The sequence below is a fragment of the Vanellus vanellus genome (genome assembly GCF_965231255.1).
Source record: "Vanellus vanellus genome assembly, chromosome: 1".
NCBI classification, from domain to species: domain Eukaryota; kingdom Metazoa; phylum Chordata; class Aves; order Charadriiformes; family Charadriidae; genus Vanellus; species Vanellus vanellus.
In genome coordinates this window covers 60,534,196-60,557,537 of record NC_138905.1, presented here as the reverse complement: position 1 = coordinate 60,557,537, position 23,342 = coordinate 60,534,196, and the positions used below count along the sequence as shown (strand labels likewise).

The 23,342-nt window shown below is 46.4% G+C and overlaps 1 protein-coding gene across 1 annotated transcript; it reads right to left on the bottom strand.

Moving 5' to 3' along the window:
* Positions 1-9,847: 9,847 nt before the first annotated feature.
* RTCB (RNA 2',3'-cyclic phosphate and 5'-OH ligase) lies at positions 9,848-21,564 on the bottom strand. Its single transcript, XM_082498417.1, has 12 exons — positions 21,416-21,564; positions 21,207-21,285; positions 20,470-20,537; positions 18,268-18,367; positions 16,853-17,009; positions 16,075-16,231; positions 14,718-14,877; positions 14,232-14,407; positions 13,444-13,632; positions 12,847-12,957; positions 12,016-12,135; positions 9,848-10,938 (listed from the first exon to the last, which is right to left on the bottom strand). The coding sequence occupies exons 1-12, from the start codon at positions 21,506-21,508 to the stop codon at positions 10,831-10,833; spliced, it is 1,518 nt and encodes a 505-aa protein (XP_082354543.1). The 5' UTR covers positions 21,509-21,564; the 3' UTR covers positions 9,848-10,830.
* Positions 21,565-23,342: the final 1,778 nt, after the last annotated feature.

Sequence of the window (23,342 nt, the reverse complement as noted above, 5' to 3'; positions counted from 1 at the left end):
CCAAAGGGAGAGCGTGTATAATAAATCAGGCTATCGGACAGCACTGGGAGTATATTCTACCTGGCACATTATGGATGTGAGACAACACCTACATGGTTAAATCATATCTCTCCTTTCTTTCTTGTTTTTTTTTTTTTTTTAAATCCTAGATTCAGTAGGACAAACTCACCCCCTCATGAAAGATCTGGCAGCTCCCCCCAAGTCCTGAACCCTATCCAAGTGATAATTATACCTGTTTGAAACCTGGGAGCCGAGCAGTAGCCTCCAGCCACTCAACAAAGGCTGCTCCAGTGCTCCGAGGAAGTGGTGCCGACACTTCCCTTCTCCTTGTTTGCCTCCTCCTGAAACGCATTTGCAGAGTTTCCTGAAGCCTCTAAGGCTTTTCCAGCGATCTGGTGGAACCAGACCTGGTATCTCATGAAGTATCATCACATGCAAAGACAAAGAAACACCCCCACGGGCATAGTTAATGCAGACAAACCTTAATGGTGCTTCCACCCCCCCCCCCCTCCAGTTGCAAATGTGTAATTAATCTCAGTTCAAATTTACATGTTTGATCTGCTCCTTTTAGGCTACAGATGTCTTTGAAGAAAGGGGAAGACCCTGTGATTTGATCTGGAGTGCCTTGCTCGGTGTTTTACATGGCCACATCTCTTGGTGCCCGGTGCTGGTCAGACGTGGAGGGCTCCTGGCCTGCAGGTGTGGGATGGCAGGGCAGGGGCCGAGGTGCTTCCCAAGCTGGGCTGCACCAGCCCCTTCACCCTGAGCCACCATTTTCTCCAGGGCTCCCCTGAGCGGCAAGGGCACCAGCAGGCCGGAGGTGGAAACCTTCTTCAGACAAGAGGAGCTAAATCCTCCTGCAAACAGACTCTGTGAGTCCTCGCTCCTGCAGTGTAAAAGAAAAGAAAGGCGCAGAGATGAAAAACATACCCACTTCAAACAGGGAAATTTCCATTTGAAGTGATGTCTTCGAGTCAAATCCTCCCCAGCAGCAGCACTTTTTCCCCCCCTCAGTAGTGTGTATCAATTTCTTCTGACAACAGTTTCATGGCTTCGGGATAAACAAGCCCAACTCCATTGGTATTATATTTTACAACTACAGACAGACCATGGAGATTAAAATTCTTTGGATGAGTCACCAAAGCTGGGGAGGGGGGAGGCGGGTCCGCCAGGGCCCTGTGAACACAAAAACAAACTGAATCCAGCCTTCCATCCCTGGGGGTGCCATGGAGGCCGGGCCTTCCCCTGCGCCCGCCGGGAGGAAGGTGGGTGGACACAAGCCACGAGGGCAGACCTGAGGGGACACTGGTGGCAGGGGCCCAGCATGCTGCCGAGATGGCGGAGGTGGCTTCTTGCCCTTGCAGCGGGGCTGGCTCAGGGCTGGGGAGGCCTCGGGGCTCTTCTCACTCCTTACGGCACAATATTAATTTCTCATTTCCCTGACAAACGCAAGTCGCTGAAGAAGAAAATCATATCCGGTTGATCCACAAGGCTTTTGTTTACTTTTGCTGGAAACAAAGACCTCCCTTAAATGTTTTCTTCCCCGAAGTGCAGCATTTCGGTTTGATCTCTGGAGTTTTTTAAGTCCTTCACAAAGTAAAACAATACGAAACCCCACATGCTGACACATGTTGCTGAAATGTTTCCTGCTGAAAATGTCAGTCAAACGCTGTCCCTTTCCCCGGTCTGCCCTCCTTTCCTACCTTCCCGGCTAAACCCCTGTTATGGTTGGAGGAACCCCCAACAATTTATTGTTGTTTAGACAATTATTCTATCACCTGATGATCCCTCCCCACACAGAAAGGGGAATTGGGAAAAGACAAGGAAACCCGGGTGTTGAAATGTAAACAGATTTAATAGAATGAGTTAAATAATTAACATTAATAATACTAAAGAACCAATATTGATCCCGAGACCAATATAAAATATACAAGGATTACACTCAGCCAATTCTATCAGTAGGAAGCTGTGCACTCCCAGCAGTGGACAGCAAATGTTGGACACTTCAGGAGGAAGGGAAGGCCTCAGGTGGCTGCACTTGGGCAAGAAGTTCTCAGGATTGCAGCCACCATAGAAGAGCAGAAACTCCTCAGCAAACTTTTTAATTTATATTGAACGTGACTTTCATGGTATGAAATAATCCTGTTGGCCAGCTTGGGTCAAGTGCCCAGATCTTGCTTCTCCTCATCCCCACACCTGGCTAGCTTGAAAACAGAGACCTTGAAACTTGCATACCATAGCTGGCTATAAAGTAAGTATTTTCACGTATTCAGACACCGGAGAATTCTAAAAGCGCACTTTTCTCAAGCATTAGAAAAGACTTTCCTGCAAAGTAAAATTACTGAAAGAGAAATTAGTCCCGTGTCACTGCAACCAGGACAACCCCCTGATGAATTTGATGTGAAGTCTAGATGAGTCAAATATGCTTTATCAGAAAAAAAAAAAAGTCTGTTGGAGGAAAAACCACTCCGTGGCACCCCAGCTTGCCCTGGAAAACTGCCTTCACTGGGAGGGTAGCTGGATGGAGCTGGTTTAGGCCATTGGTGGCAACCCCTCTGCTTAAGGCTGCTTTGTGCATAGCTTTAATCCCTTTGTGCAGCGGGAGCTGGAGTTAGCCAAGAGTTGCCACTGGATTATTTTCTCTTACAGTGTATGTTTTTTTCTTGCATCAGATTATGGTTTTACACCTCAGCATCCAACCCAGCCACTGCTCCTCCATGCTAGACGTTACCCTTGCAGGTCAGGGAGATGAGGGAGTTCTGGCCTGATACTGGGACATTCAGAAGTTCTCCAAGAGTGTTTGCTGTCTGTCTGCAGAACTGAAGATGTCCTTAAACTTTGTTAACTTGCTTCACACACAGAACATGTTCAGAGTCAAGATAAAGGAGGACTCAAATCCTCCAGGACTGCCCCAGCCCCATTTGCTGAATCTCCTGCTCCAAGTGACACTGGTCTCTGCTGAGACCGGCTTGTAGGAAGACCCCTAGAAGACTTCCCTGCCTCTGCACTTGGCATTAATATTATAGCTAACTCAGTTACCAGCTCCCGTTTCTCCCTTGCTTATCCACTTGCCTCATGGCTGATTTTTTGGGCAGCAGCACAGCCTGGATGCTCAGCAGGGCACTTCCTTGAGTGACAGGGACTTTCCCCAGAAGCTTGGTCAGCTCCTGGGCATTGTGTGGGGCATGCTGCAGATTGGGGAGGGCAATTCTTGTGTCCCAGGCTGCCCTTCCAGCACTCCTTGTCCATGGCTCACCCCTCTGCTAGCTTCAGCCTGCTCTCATGCTGTCATTTCCTCTTGGAAAGAGAAGTCAAGGCTGCACCTAGATAGAGCCACTCAGTGGGGTTTTGCATGCCGGGAACAATAGGTTGTGTCTTAATCCTCATGATGGAGACAGTGGGACCCAAACATCCCCTTGAGCAATCTGATGCTCTCTAAGCTTCTGTCCCTGAGCACATGAGCACACACAGATGGCAAAAGTGAGGTGGCGTGTTTAGCACTTCCCACAAGTCCACATCCTGTATCCTCAGAGCACAGAGGAATTTAGGCACCTCACTGGCACTAACCTCAAGGTGAGGCTCTGGCTCAGAGGCTCTGCTTTGTAGCCAGAGGACTATGAATCATTTTTCTAAGTTTTGCAGTGACTACTCGAAACTCTGAACAGCTTACAAGCGCTTCTGCTTTCAGTTTAGATCACGACAGGAATGAACCCGTCCCTCCAGCACTGCCAGGGCTGCACTGAGCTGGGGACAGCTGGGGCCGGGTTCTGCAGAGAGGTACCACCACGCTCAGCAGCGCTCATAGGTGCGGGAGGAGATGGTCCCTGAATGAGAGCTTGGTATTTAAACAGGAAAGACCAATAAAAAGTGAGAGTGAAGGAAGTGATTTTTATCCCTGTTTGCAGATAGGGCACCAAGACATAGGAAGATGAAATGAATTGGTACACACTGGACAAGTCTGTGGTGGATCAGTGTGCTGAAAGCTGCTCTCTGGAGGTGTACCTGAATGCCTCAGCCTTATGCTGAACTTTTCTCTCCAGGAACTGGTCTGTGACAGAGGATTCACTTTCTGCCAGAGGAGCAGGGAGGAAAGGAGACAGCAATGGTACTCTTGGCTGCTATTGATAATCATCAAATAGTTTGAATTCCTGCCTGAGAGACAAGGAAACGAATATTTGTCTCACAAACAAGGCTTCATGTTTCTCAATCAAGATAAAACTTCTGCCTCATCCACTGACCATTAATGGAAGATCTCACAGGGTCTGGCAGGAAGAGCAGCCAGATGCCTGCATGCCTCATGAAGTAACGGGATTTTTGGAAGCCTTGGCCAAGTCATCTGCAGCCGTGGGACTGAAGTGGGGATGGATGGGGGAACAGGAGGGACAAGCCCTCTCCAGAGCAGCGCACAGCTCCCACATTGCCATGCACCTGTGAGCAAGGGTCTCTCTCCCTCCCTGCTTGCCCCACTGTGGCCTGGCTGGCTGCCCTACAGGTGCTGCAGCCCTTTCCTCTGAGCCCTCTTCTGTGGGGTACTTCTGCGCTATGGAGGTGCCCACCAGCTTTGCGGTCTCCTAGGTGAGGAGAGCACCTAGTGCTGCCTGCATAGCCCTGCCTGCACCCAAAGGCACCTTCCTGCCAGCACAGCCCCACGTCTCGGGCTGGGCAAAGAGGTTTCCATGGGTGGAGAGGTTTCCCCTCCACCCCAGGGCTCAGCTCCCCCACCACGGAGGGGCTTTGGCTCTGCAGACACGCACAGGCTTATGTTGGAAGGGGGATGACACAAAGTCCTTTCTGGGCTAGACTCAAAATACACAAATACTCAAAATGGAGACGAAAATATTCAGAATACTCAAAAAAACCCAAAATGGAGCATAAAGTGCTTGTCACAGTCCTTTTTGTATCTGCCTGACAAAAAAAACTCCTATGAGAGGTGAATGGAGAAAATCACTTTAGCAACGGCTACAGTATAAATACCCTCCAGGGGAAAAATAATTTACAGTGATACTTTTTTCTTCCTCATCCAAGAAGTGGTTAAGGATTTGGCAGGGAAACAGTGGAGGAACTGATCAGCCTACCTATGATTTTAAAGTGTGATAACTTGTCTGCGAATGCCACAAATTTATAGCCCAACAATAATAAGCGTTAGTTAAAAATAAAACAACTAGCTTGCTTTTTTGTTTTTTTGTTTTTTTTTTTTTTTAAGATTAAAAACACAAACAGCTTACAATTGTTAAAAGCCAAGAGCTGGGTAACCAGGTGATTTATCAGCAAGGCATTCCTCCAGCTGAGAAACCCACCTTTTCCTTCTGCCTGGAACTGCAAAAAGGGTAACAAAAAGTTATGGAGTTATAGTATTTTTTGGCAGCACATCCTATTTCAGGACTGAAACAGAAATGAAGTGGGGCGCTGGTACCCCAAGACCCGACTGCTATTACCCAGAGGGCTCATGGTTGCTTGTCACAGGGGGATGCTGCTGCCCACAGGGCCTGGGGGAGGTTTTGGTGGCTGTTCTACGTCTTCTCTCTGCCCTAGGAGGTGAGGAGCAACAATTTGGGGCAGAAGAGGGCTTGGTGCTTGTGCTGACATAGAAGAGCTTTATGCAATCCCTCATATGCTGCAGGCTAGGCAGGGTTCAGAGATTCAGATCCTCTTCCATTATTCCCAGTACTGTATTTGATTGCTTTTCATCTCCCTCCTTTGCACCCTAAATTTGGTCATAAAATCCTAACATCTTGTCCTCCAGTGTGTATATTCACAACGCCAGCAGGCTGCTGTTCTCCCTGGGAGGCTCTTCCCTACAAGGGTGCTCAGGTTTGATAATCTCCTACAGTTTAATTGACTCAGGTAATAAGCTGCTGCGCTGATGCATCAGGGTTTGGACACCCCCATCGCCACATCTTCCCCTGCGGGACCTGCATCCCTCCCTCCCCTTGGGCACCCGCAGGGGCCCCCTCCCCATCTATTTCTTCTTCCCTTCCTGACACTCAGCAGGGGAACAGGTTCCCCAGGTTTGCAATTCACAGGGAAGAGCAGAAAGCCCAACCTACCTGACTTCCTACCCCACGCCAGCTCACTGGGGCTGAGAAGGGAGAGGGGAAGAGCCTGGGCTGCCACCTCGCCTCCCCAGCACATGGCACAGCTTGCGCAGGGGAAGAAAAAGGGGTCCAGTGCCTCAGTTTCCTCAGGCATTGAGGGAGGAGAGAAAGCAGGAACACACTTCCCCCCTTCCAACTGCCTGTTGGGCAAAGCTAAGCCCAAGGGGAATGGAGATGCTGGCTATAGCTCGGCTGGGGTGGGGAATGGGGGGGAATAGCAATCCAGGCTGCCCCTGGCACCTCTTTTTAGAAACAGGCTCCATCACAAGACTGACTCAAACACCTCAGTGTCTAAGAGAGGGCAGCCCAGCCCCTGCGTGTCTTCCGCTAAGCTAGTAAATGTTAGATTAAGTGCTGGCAGTTGACTCCATTTCCCTTTCCTGGTCCTAATCTCTGCAATTAAGACCAGTGATTATTTTGGTTTCTGAACTTTATATACAACATGAACCAAGGCAGTCTCGTGGGCTTTGGGAATGAGGGTGCAGTAAGATGAGGATGTGCTCAGCACTACAAAAGCCAGCAGCAGCAGCAGCTCAGGCTGGGGATTGCTTGGTTGGTGCCAGAGGTGGCCAAGTTGCTCATCTGCCTGGGGAGTTCAGGGGCTTTTCTGTGTCCTCTGCTCCCCACCTCCCTCGGCTCACACACCGCTCAGTACTCACCCCCGCTGCAGGGAATGACTCCCACCCTCGTGTTATGTATTGCAATTAAAAAAACCCCAAACAACAAAAAACCCACCAGAAACCGCATAATTACTGATGTTTTGTGGGTGCTGGGAGGTTTCCATCCTCCTTTCCCTCCCACCGTGCAGGGGACAAAGCACCTGCACCAGGTATCGCCCTGGCTGGGGAGCTGCAGAGCTGCCACTTTGCTGCCGTACGCCTCCCGCTGCCACCTCTCCAGGAGGAAAACCAGAGGCGCTGGCGATCAAAACCCCTGGCACTAGGACAGGGCTCAAGAGAGCAAAGCAAATGCCAGGTACAGGCAGGGCCCGCTGCTTAATTGAAGCCTTCCTTCTGCGAGCAGGGGAGCGTGTTGGCACACGCTGCGGGAGGGATATTGCTCTGTCTGATCGCTTTGAAGACTGGGGGGCGGAGGGAGAAGAGAAGAGGCCAGTTAAGTGTGTTTATGTTTGAGAGGAACAAAGGAGAGTGGAGGAGAGGCCGGGGGTGCCTGCGCCAGAGATGTGTCAGAGATCACTTGTTCCTCCTGGGCCAGAACACCAGCCCGGGACCACCAGCGGAGGAGGAAGCAGTGTGTGCAGAGCTGTGTTTAAAGCAGGGAGAGGAGCGATGGAGCAGAGAAAAAAAAACTCCCAAGGGACTTAGGATGGTGATAAACGTGACACAGGTTAGACACCAAGCTCCCAACCAGTGGGGTGTGTGACACAGCACAAATACACCACAGCAGATAACACTGCAAGCATGTACCTTGCTGGGTCCTGGTTTCCTTTGGGGGAGGCTGAATTAGGGAAGTTAGGGAGCCCTGGAGTACATAAAGTTTAACCAAGTCAAAGAGAAGGAGGCCATCGGCTGCACCCCAGCTCTGCCATCCATTATGGCAAATGAAACGTGTGTCACCTCCGTTTGCAATGCTGCCGGGAAAAACTTCATTCCTGGGGGGTCTCACAGAGCCCAGGGCTGAGCGCTGCCCCTTCTGCCTCACACTGCACCCCAGCAAGCAGCACCTCCCAGCACGGGGGATGCATTTAAGGGGCTCTCTTTCAGTGTCATCCAGCACCACCAAAACCCCAAAGCGCTTTACTGTTCACTATTTAATGCTATACTAACAGTGACGGGAACAGCACCTGCACAAGCCCCTGAGCGCACCACCAACAGTTAGTTCCTGGCAAGGGAGGAGGCGCTTACCTGTCCTCGCTGTCGCTGCACAACACCAGTCCCTGTCAACGCAGTGAGAAGGAAGATGCCACGGAGGCCGCCACCAGAGATGATACTTTCTACTTCCCAGAGGCAGTAGCTCTGTTTTGGCAGGTCCAATCCGTAAGTTAAAACATCTTGTTCTCATGCAGAGAGTAAGATAAATGCAGTGAGCTATTTGTTCTCACTGAAAAGAAGCCTGCATCCAAGGGCTCGTTTTACTGCACTGGCCGAAGGCAGACTTAATGCAGAACAGCCTATACAAGCCCCAGGGCCAGCAAACCTTCTGCTGCAGGTCATCATACTGAACTGACTACAGTTAGGCAGGGAACAGATGAGTGCCTGCAGTTGGACAGAGTTGGTGTAGACGCAGATCTCCCACCTGCAGTTTCCCACCAAAAAAAAAAAAAGAAGAAAAAAAGACCCTAACAATCATTCACCAAAGCTTTTCCAGTCTTTTGGAGAAGGGAGGGAAGCACATCGTACGCTAGCACGTATTTCTGAGTTCTCAGCAACCTTCCATGGAAGCGGAGATGGTTCAATAACCACATTGTCTCTTTGGTGTCGGGAAAATGCTTTGGCAGATCCACCTGTATTTCAGCACATGACTTAATACTGTGTGCCTTCCCTACCTACTAATTTTTTAAATTTAATTTTTAAAGGCAGATTTAAAAAAGTAGTGGACAGCCCTATTTGGAGAAAAAAAACAGACAGACAAATTAGAAAAACATACAAGTTTAAACAAAGAACTAGGAGACATCTCACATTTTTACTCTTACTTTTTCAGGTGGTTAGGAAACCAGCACTCTCCTCCATACAGCACAACATATAACCAAAAGCAGTACTAGCTTTGCAACAGGAAACCAAAACTGACAGTACTTCTTGCATTCTTGAATGCTAATGCATAAACGCTGATGATCAGAAGACTTAAGGCATACATATGAGAGCACCTCCATGGTACACGATTTCTGCTTGCAAAAACTGAAATTTGCCTCTTCACAGCAACAGTAGGTAAAAGTTGAAAGAGCTGTGTCTGAGAAACACTTCTGTATTTTTAAATATGAATGTTTTAAGGGTTCCCTTGAATTTCACATCAGAGACTCTGAAATATTTATAGACAGAAACTTCTGCATGGAACACGCACTTCGGCAGAAGATTTGAGACCAACAATTTGTCTTTCAGTCACTGGAGGCTAGTTCACATTTCTAAGTGAAATTATTTTTGTTTGAAATTATGTTTCTCAGACCTCAGAGATGGCAATCTGGAACAATTCCACTGGAAAAAGCAGGGGAAAACAAGAAACTGTCTTTAAAGTCAGACTAACAAGGACTCACAGCAGTGACTATTACTGCATGTGCTGCCTCTGCACCTGCAGCAAATACAGTATTTGAACTTAAGAAACCAATAAGCACAAAGCGATTAAGACAGTAAAATACCATTATGCGTCCTGAGATCAACAAGTTTCAGCTAAGATCCTAAACTTAAAGGGATGTTTCATCAAAAGGCACTCGAGTCCATCAATCACTATCTGCTCCATTTACAGGAGTCCCTGGCAGGGCTCCACTTTTACTTTGAGGTTTGATTTTCCTCCAGCCGCCCTCTTGTGTCTGCATAGAGGCTTACAGGCAAGCTCTGTCTATCGTGAGGTGGACCCAGCAGGCCCCGAGAAAGACAAATTGTAGCTATCACACTCTTGTCATAACCAAGTTGAGAAAACAGCACTGCATTGCCCTTCTCTTGTATCCTGCAACAAATTCTGCCATCTGTACATTTTTTTGCATCAGTGGAAGTCACAAAGGGTGGTGGGTTTCAAGCTCATATATTGTAAGTGGACAACAGACATTTTAGCCACAGAATAAACATGACACAGACACGCTGCAGTGTCCATCTTCCCATTTTATTTGTAATCCTCCAAATGATCCAGTGGGGATGGTCAGTTTCCCCTCCAGTCTTGGTTAATGAATGTAAAAGAAACATCAGAAGTCACATCGTACTGGGCCTAACCCTGCAATTGGACTCACATCAGAGCTGCAGGGCAGAGTGAGTGATATTATCCAATCCAACTTTTACACGCTTAGGACTTTGCAAAATGTTGGATTAGCACATCTGTAAGTTGTTAAGTCACAACTTTTACTGGGCAAACAAAACCTTTCAAAGCAATGTATTCAGTCCTCCTAGCATCTCCACGAGACTGTGGAACACCTACTTGTACTGAGCCAAGTACACCAGGTGTATGGGAGAGGGTGGGGGAAGAGGGGAAGATTGCACCTCAAGCCTAGCTAGTCCCTCTCAACCCAAGCGGGAGACCACTCCCAACTCCGTATTTCTTACCCTATTGCCACAAAACATGCAACAATACAGACTATGTATAAAGGTGTCTGCAAACAGAGCAACCTCTCCCTGCCCAGAAGCGCTATACCCTGCCTATCAGAGTACTTCTACATGCAGAAAGAGCTCCAGGCACTCAGGTGTGGCGACAGCAGGTCTGGTTCATATGCCATCTTCACTGATGGAGGTGGTCTTGCAGTACAGCAATTAGTGACAACTCAGGCAAGTCTGAAGTCCTGCCTGTGGAATCATCAGGCAAGTGGGGGAGGGACTGCGTGTAACACCCAAGACTTACTTATTTCTTTGCCATTTCTTCACAAGAAAAGAACACCGTATAACAAGGAGGAGGGAGGGGCCATTAATTATGCCTAGGAGTCATTAAAAATAGGAGTATCCTCAACTGTAAATTTCCAGAACAGGGATGTGATATCTGAGCATCCTACAGAGTCCAAAGGGTGTGGGAAGATGACGGTTCTAGTCGGTTTTGTGTAAGGCCTGGAGATGTCGGTGCGTTTCTGCTGCCTTGTCAGTTCCTAGCCTTTTATAACAGCAATAGGTCTCAGTTTAATGGCTTTCTTACTGATGCCAGCTGCATGGCACGTGTTAACCACATCTGTCACGTTCTTGTAAGACTCTGGTGCCTGGAAGGGGAAGAGAGGAAAAAAAAAAAAAAAAAAAAGACAAAACTATAAACAACCCAAAGTCACAGGAAGTTAGATTTAAGCTTTTGATATCCCCTCTTCTCTTAGCAAAAATAGAATCGTATGAATTGAGGGTGTAGAAGTAGGTGAACATATTGAGAATCTGGCCACCTTACGTATCTAAGAAATCTATGAGACACTTAGCTTTCCAAATAAGCTTTCACCATATTTCAGATAAAATACTAGCTATTGTGGTTCAGTTTTCCCTATATTCTCAGATAATCCAGTCCACCAGCACGTGAGAATGTCAAGCCCCATTATCTGGCAGGAAGTCACTCCAACTTCCTTTAAGGTTTAGCCTTTACAATTTATCTTCACTGGCCCTTAGTGACAAGAATCAGGGTTGAGCTCTAGAGCTTCCCCCTCCAGCATTCTGACAAGGAAGCTGCTCTTAAATAGAGATCCTAATGTGATCAACATGTTTGTACAACACCAACACCCACAACAGCATAGTTCCAAATGATTATCATGCTTTTATGAGTGAGGTGGTGAACAGAAAAGACATTTTGTCATGTTAATGCAGAGGAACTGGAAGTCATAATATTCAAAGTTTTCGAGCTATTCAGAGTTCTCTTCTTCTTGAGCAAGTACAGGAATTCATCTTAAAAGAGGCGGATCTCGTATACAGTGCTAATAATCTACATGACAGCTGCAGTATAAAGTAAGTTTAGAGCTGGGAGAAAATAATTAAGAGAATCCATAAAACATAACTAATTTTGTGATTCTCACATAAAGACCCTTCTCAGGGTCGATCATAATTATCCCTATTGCCAGGCAGAAAAGGAAAAAACATACCCCCCAAAACCTGTCAAACAGGCATCTCCCCTTTCAACAACATTTTAGGGACAGGGAAGACTCACATTATTTTCCAAAAAACTGGATAGCTCACACAAGCTGTATACACAAGCTCTAGTACTAGAGATCACTTAGCACTGCAAAAAATCAAGTCAGGGCAGGTCATTCAGCCAAAGAGCAAGAGTCCCTTTTTCCTCTCAGATAATGAAGAATTAAACTCACTTCTTCCATGACCAGTTTGGGAGAAGCAACACGAATGGCAATGCCCATGTCAGCCAGCTTGTCCAATACATCCTGGAAGTCCAAGTTACGTCGAGATTTGGCTCGAGACAGTGCACGACCCTAGACAGAAGTTTTGTTAGTTCTGTTTTTGTAGCCGTTTGGAAAAACAGAACACTTTCTTATTCAAGAAAACCATTATTACATTATAAGTAAACACGGAATGGCTGAGAGCACGGATCACAGTAAGCCACAAAACAGGAAATAAATTTAGATTTTAGGTGATGGTCTCCTGCAAAATCACTTATCTGGTATGATGGCTAGGAAAGTTCCATGTGTATAACATACTAGTCTGCAAGTGTCTTTTTACCATTTTTTTTAACCATTTGTCAGAGAGCGTTCAGGAGCTGGAGTTTTACTGGAAGTTATTTATCTTCCTCAATCATCCTGTCTCACACTGTAAATAACAGGGGAGGAAATACCTTCTTTTAACTACTGAGGAGTTTTATATGGACAGCCTCAGCACAGGTAATTTTCTTGTTAGCTCAGAGATATCAGAATTTGGTAAAAGAGCTCATTCTTCACATCTTCATCCTAACATTTGCCCTGCATAAAGCAGCACCCCCTAAATTTTCTGCAGTAGTCAAAATGACTTAGTTAGGGACAAAGAGGACTTCTAGTCTACAGTCCTCCTGGGCTGGGATTACTGTGGCAAGGCTACTCTCTACTGGTATGACCAACAGATGAATCACACATTGGATGACCCTTGAACAACCTTGTTCTCTGGACGACAGTCCCATTCTAATCCCTCCCTGAAATGACGTTTTGACTTACAGCTCCATGGCAAGTAGTTCCAAAGGTCTCAGTCATGCCTTGCTCTGTGCCAGTAAGAACATAGCTACAGGTGCCCATAGTCCCGCCGATCAAAACAGGCTGCCCAGTCAGCTGTGGATGCAAAGTATTAGTACACAAGAAAAAGACTAAAAAACTAATTCTTAATGAAAGTCTGAGAGGAACCGTATCTCCAGAGAAGGAGGTCAGGTTCACATTCCCTCAGAACATCCCTGCTTGTCTCAGGTGCCTGGTATCAAGGATTCTGGAGAACTAACGGCACTGAAAGATACAGACCAGCAGATCAAGAGAGTTGTGTCCAACAGACAGACAAGGCAAATCACTGAAGCCTGCCCTAGGTATGAAACACTTCTTTCCCTTCATGATCTTCCAACCATTGTGGGAGTGGAACAGAAGAGGGAGTTCAGTGTCCCAAGGATCTAACACAGACACAAGCAGAATATTGCCATCCCACTTGGATCCCAATGCTGTTAGCTCAAAAATGGAACTCACAGCATTTAGATCTCTGTTAGGGACCCTAAAATTCCACAATTCATGCAGAATCCTCTTCTTATATCTTTCTCCCACAGCTAAACTTACTTGATAATCGACAGCGATAAGAGGATGGTGAGGAGGGAAGGCTCTGGTTGATCCCTTTCTGTGCACCAGCAGAGTCCGCTCCTTTCCATCCACTACATGTTGCTCCACTTTGGCAATGTTGTGAGACACATCATAGATAACGTGCATATCAAGGTCATCTGGGGTTGTGTTGAAGACTTTGGCAAAAGCCTAAAAAGAGAGCACATCAAGACGTGAAATACAAGAAGGTAACTGCTGTGTAATGTGGAAGATTTACGATGTTTTTAGGAATTAAAAGGAACACATTTGCTTGAAAGTGTTCGTTACTGATAAGTCAGTGACCTAAACACTTGGCATGGCAGGTAAGAAACTTCAGTTAAATTCAGCCACAATGGAATTGAATACAACAGTGCTGGGTGTGACAGAATTGGACCGTCTAGATTGTTTATCTGCCCATTGGCAGCTTTAATGTTGGAATTCAGTAAGATATCAGCTAGACAAATCCTTGCAACTCTGAAAAGATTGGTTCAACAGTGTAAAACCAATTTGCTTATTATCTTCTTCTTCCAGTTCAAGGCATTTTCAAAAATATTGCTTAAATGGCTTCTGCAAGTACAATCCAGTGACATTGAGAGGTTTTAGACAGATTGCCATGACTTCAGCTTTTAAATCTCTCCAGAAAACACAGTTTAAGAATCACAAAAATGAAAATTATGTTAAATACTGCAGCTACTCTGTGTTCCGTATGTCTGGGATAAAGCAGGAGATGTGTACCAAAATATTTGCATCAGAGACAACTCTGGTCCTACCTGTCTTGTTAGAAAAGTCATAGAAGAGCGGTTGACCCATGCATAATTTCCAGCAGCTGCCATTCCTTTCAAGTAATCCTGTCCCTCTGCAGAGGCAATCCTGGCACATGCCAGCTGGCGATCATTCACTATGATTTTGTCCCGTTTCATAGCCTTTTCCATAGCCACCAAAGCATCTGGGAAATAAACACAGTACATCTAAGTGACTTCTTAATTTTCCTTCAGTCTGTGAGATTAATTTATATTCTAAAACTGAACTCATCTGTCCGATGGTCAAACCTACAGCTTCTTCTCAAATGCAAAAGCAAATCTGTGGCAGAATATAATCAACTGTTTGCAAACAGACAAACCCTGTCAAGGCAACTCAGAACAGACTCAGCAATTATACCGTAAGAAACGCTCTTTGATGCTGGAGCTTACTGTCAGGGACAAGACCACGCTGAAGAGTTTGCTTCACTTCAGGTACCTATGCCAATCGGATCATACCTGTGGCAACTTGGTGGCCCAGGCCTCTGCTGCCACTGTGGATCATCACGCACACCTGCCCTTTGTGGTCAATGCCCATCTTCCTGGCAGCATATTCGTTGTAAATGTCATCCACGACCTGGATCTCGGCGTAATGATTTCCAGCTCCCAGGGTCCCCAGCTGCCAATCACAACACATTGATCAGAGGCTGCTAGTCAACCAGCCTCTCGGAGCACAGGGGAAAGCTAGGGGAATATGGGAAAATTGCTACAGCAAGGTTTTGGTTTTAGAAAAGCTTTTCCAGGAAAAACAAAGTAATCCCCATATAAACTGAAAGGAAGTAGAACACAGCAGTATTATCACTGTCCTCTTTGTTCAGATTTATAACTAATTTTACTGTTTATAACTATTTTTACTGTTTTACTATAAAATAGTAATTTTTTTTTTTACTATTTTCTACCTATTTTTACTAGGACTAGGATCTACAGAATGTGCTGCCACTTTTTTCCAACTTACTTAAGCCTAGTTGAATGATGGGAAGAGTACAGAGAATTAAGAATTCATCTTCAATTTGTATAGGCGAGGCAGACATATAGTCTTATACTTGGTTATAACTCCACAAGGAAGTTACAACATTCTGTTAATTAGGTACTTACAACCTTTCAGTAGATTAAAGCAAGGTATTCCATTTCCAAGCCCAAATTTTTTCAACTCTGTAACAGACAATCACTTACTTGCAAGTTTAATGTGAAAATAGAGAACATAAGATTATTTCAAGGTTAAAACGCTACAACCTTGCAGCACCACAATTCATAAAACTCAAGAAGTCATGTAAAAGAAAGCTTTACAAATAGTAGCATTAGTATAGCCATCTCAAAAGCATTCCACCCAGAGCAATGAGATAGTATGTATAGAAATGAAATCCAACTCTTGAAGTGCAATTCAAAGTTATAAGCTAGTTCTATTTATTATGATATCCTTCCTTGCCCTGCTATTAATTTGCTGAGCAAACAAGGAGAAAAGTTGCAGAGTAACTTGTCTGCCTCTTAAAAAACAAAACTACATCTGGATGGGGAAATGCCACCAAACATGAATTCCAGTACCAGGTGTTAACTGATGAAAAACTGATGGCCCCAGGGACCTTGGGTATGCCCAGTATCATTTCCCTCTGTTACAGTTCTGTCAAGAATTGCTCAGAAACGGCCCTACCGTCTCACCTTTCCCCCTGCTCAGAAACTGCCCTACCATCTCACCTTTCCCCCTGCCCAGAAATGCCAGGCAGACTTTCAAGAAAAGACACAAAATTAGACAACTATCCGCTAACCTTTACATTTGAACCCTGTCATCACTCACAGTGCTCCTGAAATATAACAGTACCTGAGGCAGGCCCCTCTTCTTTGCTCTTGAGGAGACCTTGTTTGGGTCAGCTTGCAGCATTCTTCCATATTCCTCACAGTGCTCCTTGTCCTCTGCCCAGGCATAGCCTTCCCGGAGAGACCAGTCCACACCCATCTCTAGTGCCTCTTCCAAATCCCTGCAATTACCGAACACCTACATAAGGTAGTTATCCTTGGATATACTCAAAATTCCACTGGATATGGCCCTAAGCAACCTGATGTAACTTTGCTGTTAGACCTGCCTTCACAGTTAGCCCTCTTTCACACAAGGAGTTGGATGAGATGACCTCAAGAGATCCCATCCAACCTAAATTATTCTGTGATTTTATGATCAGCCCCCAACTCCCCTAACAAGAAGTCCAACTTCTTAATATTTACTGAAAATCAAGCTCTACAAATATACTAACTTTAGACAGGTCATTACTTTTTCCTCTTTGTTGTGTGGGGAATATCCTATTTTCTCTCTCATCCCTTTAAAAAAAAAAATACCTTTACATTCATGGAGGTTTTGTGTCAGAAGAAATGAGAACCTTTAAAGAACTTTTAGTTATTTCAGGGTTTTAAATGGGGGAAGAAACAGCTGACTTTGTGCATTCATGATTATGCCAGTCCTCCTAGGGAAGCACATAAGCAGAAAGAATGGAAATATTTTTCTGATTACTTTTTCTTTCTTAAAGTCTCCCACTGGTGAATCTTTCATCAAAATAAACACCAGCGATGTCCCCTCTAGTGATGTGCACACAATGTCATTCTCTTACTTGGCATTCATAGGGATGACGCCTTTGGAGCCGACACCAACAGGAATGTGGTCAAACATAGCCTGGGCAAGCTGCTCCTTCACAGGCTGCACATCATTTTCATCCAAATTTGTACGCAGTAAGCGGACACCACAGTTGATGTCAAATCCGACACCACCTAAAAGTGTAGAAAATGCTATGGAGTTAATAAAGAAAGTGTACTGATGGTGAGCACTTGCTGAATTATTATCTTAAATCAGTGTCCCTGCTGACAGGGAGTATGTACTGAATGCTGTGATCTTACACCTTCTTTCTGACACATTACTGGGAAAGAAAGCAGAACTGCATTAAGGTTCATTTTAATGGATTTACACAAAGCCTCAGAGTTCAAGACAGCCAAAATATGTAGTCTTGCAGACAAAAACTTGAAAACTCTCTAAAAAAACCCAGTTTTTCAGTCTCAAGCATATGCTCTACAGACACAGCTGTACAATTGCCTGCAAAGCTCTGTGTTTACAAAGTTGCTCCAGCAAGTACACACAGAGAAGTAGACACAACTATAAAATATATTGTCCACAGAAAGTAGAGAGGATGTTCCTGTTCTTCTGTGTAAGGTGAGAAGAAAAGTGACAGGTCCCTGATCTAAGATGTTCTTGAAAGCAAGTCCCTGAAACAAAGTTCTTTTTGAATCCACACTGGAATATATATAAGTATTTATAACAAGTGATAAATACTTATAAAGAATATTAAACTTCAGTGCTTAGTGTTTTGCTTAACTGTTAGTATTTAATAAAAATAAATACTGCAGGGCAAGGCCTAGCATGAAAGACCAATCATGCCACCTTTACTAGTGAAGGTTCTGGTATTAGCTAGTGTCAGAGGGGGGATAGCAGACCCAAGAAATCTTGAGTTTCAGTCAATCAGGAACACAGGAACTCCCTACAGCAAACCTGAAACACAAACAACAGATACAACCACAAAAGCACCTCCACACCATCAGTAAGTAAAGACCCAGGTGTTTGTTAAAAAGACAGAAATATTTTAAGGTCACATTTTTAATATAGTGTAGAAATAGTCTCACATGTCTTCAAATATTGCTCAAAGAAAAGAGTCAATTCTTTATCAGCCTGGCAAAACCCAGGTTCAAAGTCTTGTGCTCTCCCTTCAAAACTGAGGGATATTACAAGCCCAAGCCAAAAACACAAAGGCAATTTTCCCTGTACTGTTTAGATATTTTCAGTGTAACCACCTGCTCCATAAAAAAATAAAGATTCTGAGTGCAAGAATTAAGCGCCTTTTAATTCCCTATAACTCACATATTTTTTGCTTTGGTTCTGCATATAAAGTACTGTAAAGACCTGCCATATCAAGAAGTGTTTTTATGCCACCACAGACATTCCTCACAGCAGGTTAAGTCAGTCATAAAGTATCCTTACCTGGTGACACCACTGCCTCGGGATCATTCATATCAAAGGCAGCCATGTTGCCTATGGCAAACCCATAGCCAGAATGGACATCTGGAAGGCCTATTGATCTCTGAAAGAGAATGAAGGAAATGTTAAAGTTTTATGAAACTCTGTGCTGCACAAAGACACCTTGGTTATGCTTTGCCATGTGGCAATGGTTGCCACATTTACAAACAAATATACCAAAGATGTAAGATGAAGATGAAGTACACGTATCAATTCAGGTAAGTATCTAAACTCCTATGGTTACTGGAGTGACAGTCAAAGAAGGCAGAGAAGCAGCTGATCTCACTCTGAAGCAAACACTCTGTGGCTAGGCAGCTGAGTAGCCCCCTTGGCTCCACTGACCAGAGCTCAGGAAAACTTAAGAGAAGCTGAAACACCCAAATATAGGAATTGTGATCTCAAACTGAATTCTAACCTAACTTCTTCTTGGACTCAAGAGTCCTTGTATTCAAAACTGATGCAGGCAATAGCCTATGAATAGGGTAAAGCTGAGACATAAGAGTGCAGATGAGTTTGTCTTTACCAAGTTCCAACTTTGCAATTTCTAAATACTGTAAGTGTAACAAGGGAAGAGTTCAGTGCTAGGGAAAGGAATCATACAACAGTCAGCATTTTCTCTTCTTAGCTATATCATTGAACACTGACTGAAGACTGCACCTTGTAGGCAGGAAAAAATCATCCGTTTAGGATGATATCCTGATAGAATAGGAGCTGTGTCATTTTAATTTATAAAATAATACCTTCTATTGAACCTTTTCATATTACTACCCATTAAAGAAAGTAAGCATGTGTTTCTACACAACTCCATAAGTTCGAGGTATGTTTAGCCTGGCAAGTTTAGATTAGGACACCACAACTGGGACTCCACAATCTATTTAAACGACCAAAAAGGCAATCCCCAAACACAGTTAGGATTGTTCAGCCTGGAGAGCAGAAGGCTCCGGGGACACCTTATTGCGGCCTTCCAGTACCTAAAGGCGGCCTACAGGAGAGCTGGGGAAGGACTTTTTACTAGGGCATGTAGTGATAGGATAAGGGGCAATGGCTTTAAACCGGAAGAGGGCAGGTTTAGATTAAACATTAGGACGAAATTTTTCACTGAGAGTGGTGAGGCACTGGAACAGGCTGCCCAGAGAAGTTGTGGAAGCTCCATCCCTGGAGGTGTTTAAGGCCAGGCTGGACGTGGCCTTGGGCAACCTGGTCTAGTGAGAGGTGTCCCTGCCTATGGCAGGGGGGTTGGAACTCGATGATCTTCAAGGTCCCTTCCAACCTAAACCATTCTATAATTCTATGAACACCCAGAAAACTGTCAGAAATTGGAACTTTTCAATGTGTGTAAAAGTGTTATAACACATTAAAATGAACAGTATTTTTCAGTGGGACTGTGTTCTGCTTCTGCCTCCCCTTGCCATCAGTAGGAAATCTCTTGGTTTGAAAAAAAAGTAGTAAAGATTTGAATAAATAGATGATCATAACATCTCTCCTATGAATTACTAGCCAAAATTCCCATTTTAAGAGATTGCTACTGTTCTACCTTACTCCCTTTTTGGTTGATCGCCAAGGCATTTTAACAGCATGATGGGCTGCCTTTCACTGCAGCCAGAAATTCATAACTCTTGCCAAGTCACCAAGACAAACAATTAAAAAAAAAAAAGGTCACAAATAATGGAATTGTTTTAATATATGCAATATTAAACATGAAGAAGACCATTTCCACATTGTACTTAGAGCTTCTTGAAAAGTGACCCTGCCTAGTATTTTCCTCCTGCATCATCATATCCGATGCCTCACTTCCAAAAATGCAAAGGGCGAGTGAAAGGAGTGTTGAGTGCTCACTACATACAGACAACCATATTGCCTCCTGCTCTCTCCTCACTTCTCCATACAATCCAGGTCAGCAGAGGCAACTCAAAAAACAACAGACGATATGAGCAGTTGGGAAAAGGCGGCTCAAACAAACCAAAACAGCATAAAGCAATGCTAAAAAAGCCTCACATCAAAAGGCAGTCAATGAAGTAAGTGGATACTTCCCTTTCTGACAATTTAGTTTTACAGCCTACAACTTTGGTCCATACCCCTTCTCACAACAGAATTCTCAATTTGGATGGCAATAATCACTGGCAAACAGGAAAAGAAAAAGAGCAAATCTTTGTAGGAGTTACTCACATGAACAATACCAGGTAATGCAGCCACATTCCCAATCTGTTTCATAGCAGGCAAAAAGCCACCCGCACCTGAAAAAGAGAGAAAAAAAAAAAAAAGCCAGTAATCTGGTAATTTCCCATGGTAATCACAATGAAGCACTTTCCAAAGGGGTTGCTCAAAACACTACCAAATCAGAAGCCAGTCACCAACAAACATTCTAATCCGGTATAAAGCACCTTGCGTTATGGATGATGCGCCATTTCATTAAATGAAGTATTATGCCGAAGTTCTTCTTCTGTGTTGGTACCAATGTGGACCGATGTGTGCTAACAGCAGAAGTGCGTTACCACCAGCCCAGCTGTCACATCTGGCTCCAGCCCTGTGCTCCAGCCCCAGGCAGAACAGACAGGCCCAGGCTACAGCCCCCACCAAAGTAAACGCTGAGCGGGGGCATTCAGGGAATGCCTCGGAGCACAGAGGGCAGCTGGGCAAGGCTGTGCCCACCCATCTGATGCGGGCACAAGACAGGGTACAGCCGCCGGTGACACCCCTGTGCTGCACCAGGCCGCAGCGGCTGGCAAGAGGAGAAAACTCACTCCCGTTTGCCGCTTCTCCACACCCGCCAGGCGGGACAGGCACCGGGCGCACCCTCACTGCCCCTGCTACACCCGGGTCCCTTCAGGGCCACGGACAGCGTGGCGTGAACCCAGGCGCTCGGTGAGGCCTCCGAGGCCACGGGAAGGAGGGGGTGAACGCACCTCCGCCGCGGCAGGCGTTGCGCAGCTCCTCGAACATCAGCTTCTCCAGAGGGTCGTTCACGTAGAAAACGCCTTCCACCTGCGGGGGAGAGCTGTCAGGGCGGCCGGCACCGGGTCGGGGCCGGGCCGCCCCCCAACCCCCCGGGCACCCAAGGGCTCCCGGTTGAGCCCAGTCGTGTCCCCGTCCCGACCCCCACCCCGCAACGCACATGCATGTTCGGCACGAAGCCCTTCTTGATCCGCCAGCAGTTCTTGTCGATCTTGTCCAGGTACTGCAGCTCATCGTTGTAGCTGCGGCTCATGGCGGCGGCGTCGGTGCTCCCGGTCAGCGACTCCCCGTCAGCGCAACCGGCAGCACCCGCTCCAACGGCAGGAAGCGACGGCGGCCGCCGGGGGTCAGGTCGCCTCAGCCGCGGCGGGCAGCGGACAGGAGCCGCCGAGGGTCAAACTTCCTGCGGGAGGGCGGGGAGCTGCCGGCGGCCAGCGCCCCCTGCCGGCCCGCCGCGGCGGTAGCGGCGGCGGTGGTGGGGGCTTGTAACAGGGAGAAGCGGTGCCGCAGGCAGCCGGCGCCCCGGGTCCCGGCTGGGGCGTCTGAGGGGAAGCCGCTCGCTTCCTTCACCTGCGAGGCTGGTCAGAGCGCCCCCCCTCTATTCCCACCCGGCTCGCTTGCGCCCCGTCGCTCCCTCACCCCTGCCTCAGGCCGGGCGGGATGCAAGGCCGTGAAGCCTAGAGGTGCTCCGGCCTCGGAGGAGACGCCGGGTCGCAGTCCTCCGGCCGGTCCCCGGTTCTCCATGTGCCACAGCCATTTCCCACGGCAGTGGAGCGGGCTGGGGCGGCCCCGGGCGAGGCAGGCGCTCGCCACAAGGCGAGGGCGTGCAGGGGAGTGCGGGCCCGGGGCCCTGTTGGGCTGAAGGAACTCAGGTTTGTGCCTGGCAACCTCCCGCCTCGCACCGCGTACCGCTTCTGGGACAGCTTTGCAGGAGGAACAAGTGGGTTTTCACGAGCCTGTGGCTAACGCAAGCCCTGTGCCTGCATGCCACCCCCCTGGGGCAGGGCAGTTTCGGCCTGCAGGGTATTTAGGTCCCAGTCCGATGCAGGTGGAAGGGTGGAGTTTGCTCAGCTGCAGTCAGACAAAAGCTGCCCTGCACCCCATCATCAATTGTGTTTCTCGGCGTGAGTAAAAAACAGCTTTTTGCTGTTCAGCCTTGGCTTGGAAAGGGCTCCCATTGAGGAGTGAGAGGCATGGGGATGGCTGGGATCCGGGCAGTACGCCAGGTGGATGGGGCTTTGCTGCAGGGGTGGTTTGGGGCTCACAAAAGCAGCAGAACAGAGCAGGCTGCGGCATCCCAGCCTTTGTTTCTCCTCTGTTGGTGCTAGTTTGGGAGGCTTGAGCCAGCTTCCCATCCAGGTTTGGCCAAAGCACAAGCACCTGAGCGTTGCAGGGCAGGCATATCCCTCTGCAGAACTGTGCACACTAATAAAGTATTGAAAAAGAAGGGGGAGAAAAAAAGAGGGCAAGACAACATACCAAAATGAAGTAAGAAGTAAAGTATCTGTAACTATTTCAATGCAGAGAAACATTGACAGAGACGTTGGAGGATTAGACTTGCAAAACTTACATTTAACTCCTTGAACATTTCTGTGTATCTAACCTGGCTAAGCAATGCTGAACAGGGGACATGACAGACACAGGATTTGAAGAGTCACGGGGGAGGGACTAGCAAAGGCAGTAGTAGTGCTACTTTCTCTCTCTTCCTGAACTGCTTCTGCATCTTTGTTAAGACTTATGTTATGGGTTTAGTTAAGACGCTGTGAAGATTTTAGTTCTTACTGTAATTGGGACAGTTCCCAGTCCCAGTCTGACATGGTTCTGGAGAGGGCTCACTTCATTCTTAACGCATCGTGTTCAGAAGGAAGTTATTTATGATCGTTACAGTAGAAACAGATGAGCAGGCTCACCTGCTCTAACAACATTTTGACAATGTACTTTTCCTTTTTTTGAGAGAATGCAGCACCTTTCTGAAAATGTATAGACAAGACTGTATTTCAAGAGAGGCATTAATCTTAAAAACATTTTTGCATCAGTTAAACTCCAGAATAAATAATGTCAAGCACGTGTCGTCTGTTCTTCTCCAT

Excerpts from the sequence above, each read along its gene's own strand:
- RTCB (XM_082498417.1), bottom strand. The coding sequence starts at position 21,508 with ATGAGCCGCAGCTACAACGATGAGCTGCAGTACCTGGACAAGATCGAC. Across the intron at positions 21,286-21,415 it reads GCTTCGTGCCGAACATGCAT|GTGGAAGGCGTTTTCTACGT; the intron begins GTGCGTTGCGGG and ends TCTCCCCCGCAG. Across the intron at positions 14,878-16,074 it reads AGAAGAGGGGCCTGCCTCAG|CTGGGGACCCTGGGAGCTGG; the intron begins GTACTGTTATAT and ends TGTGATTGGCAG.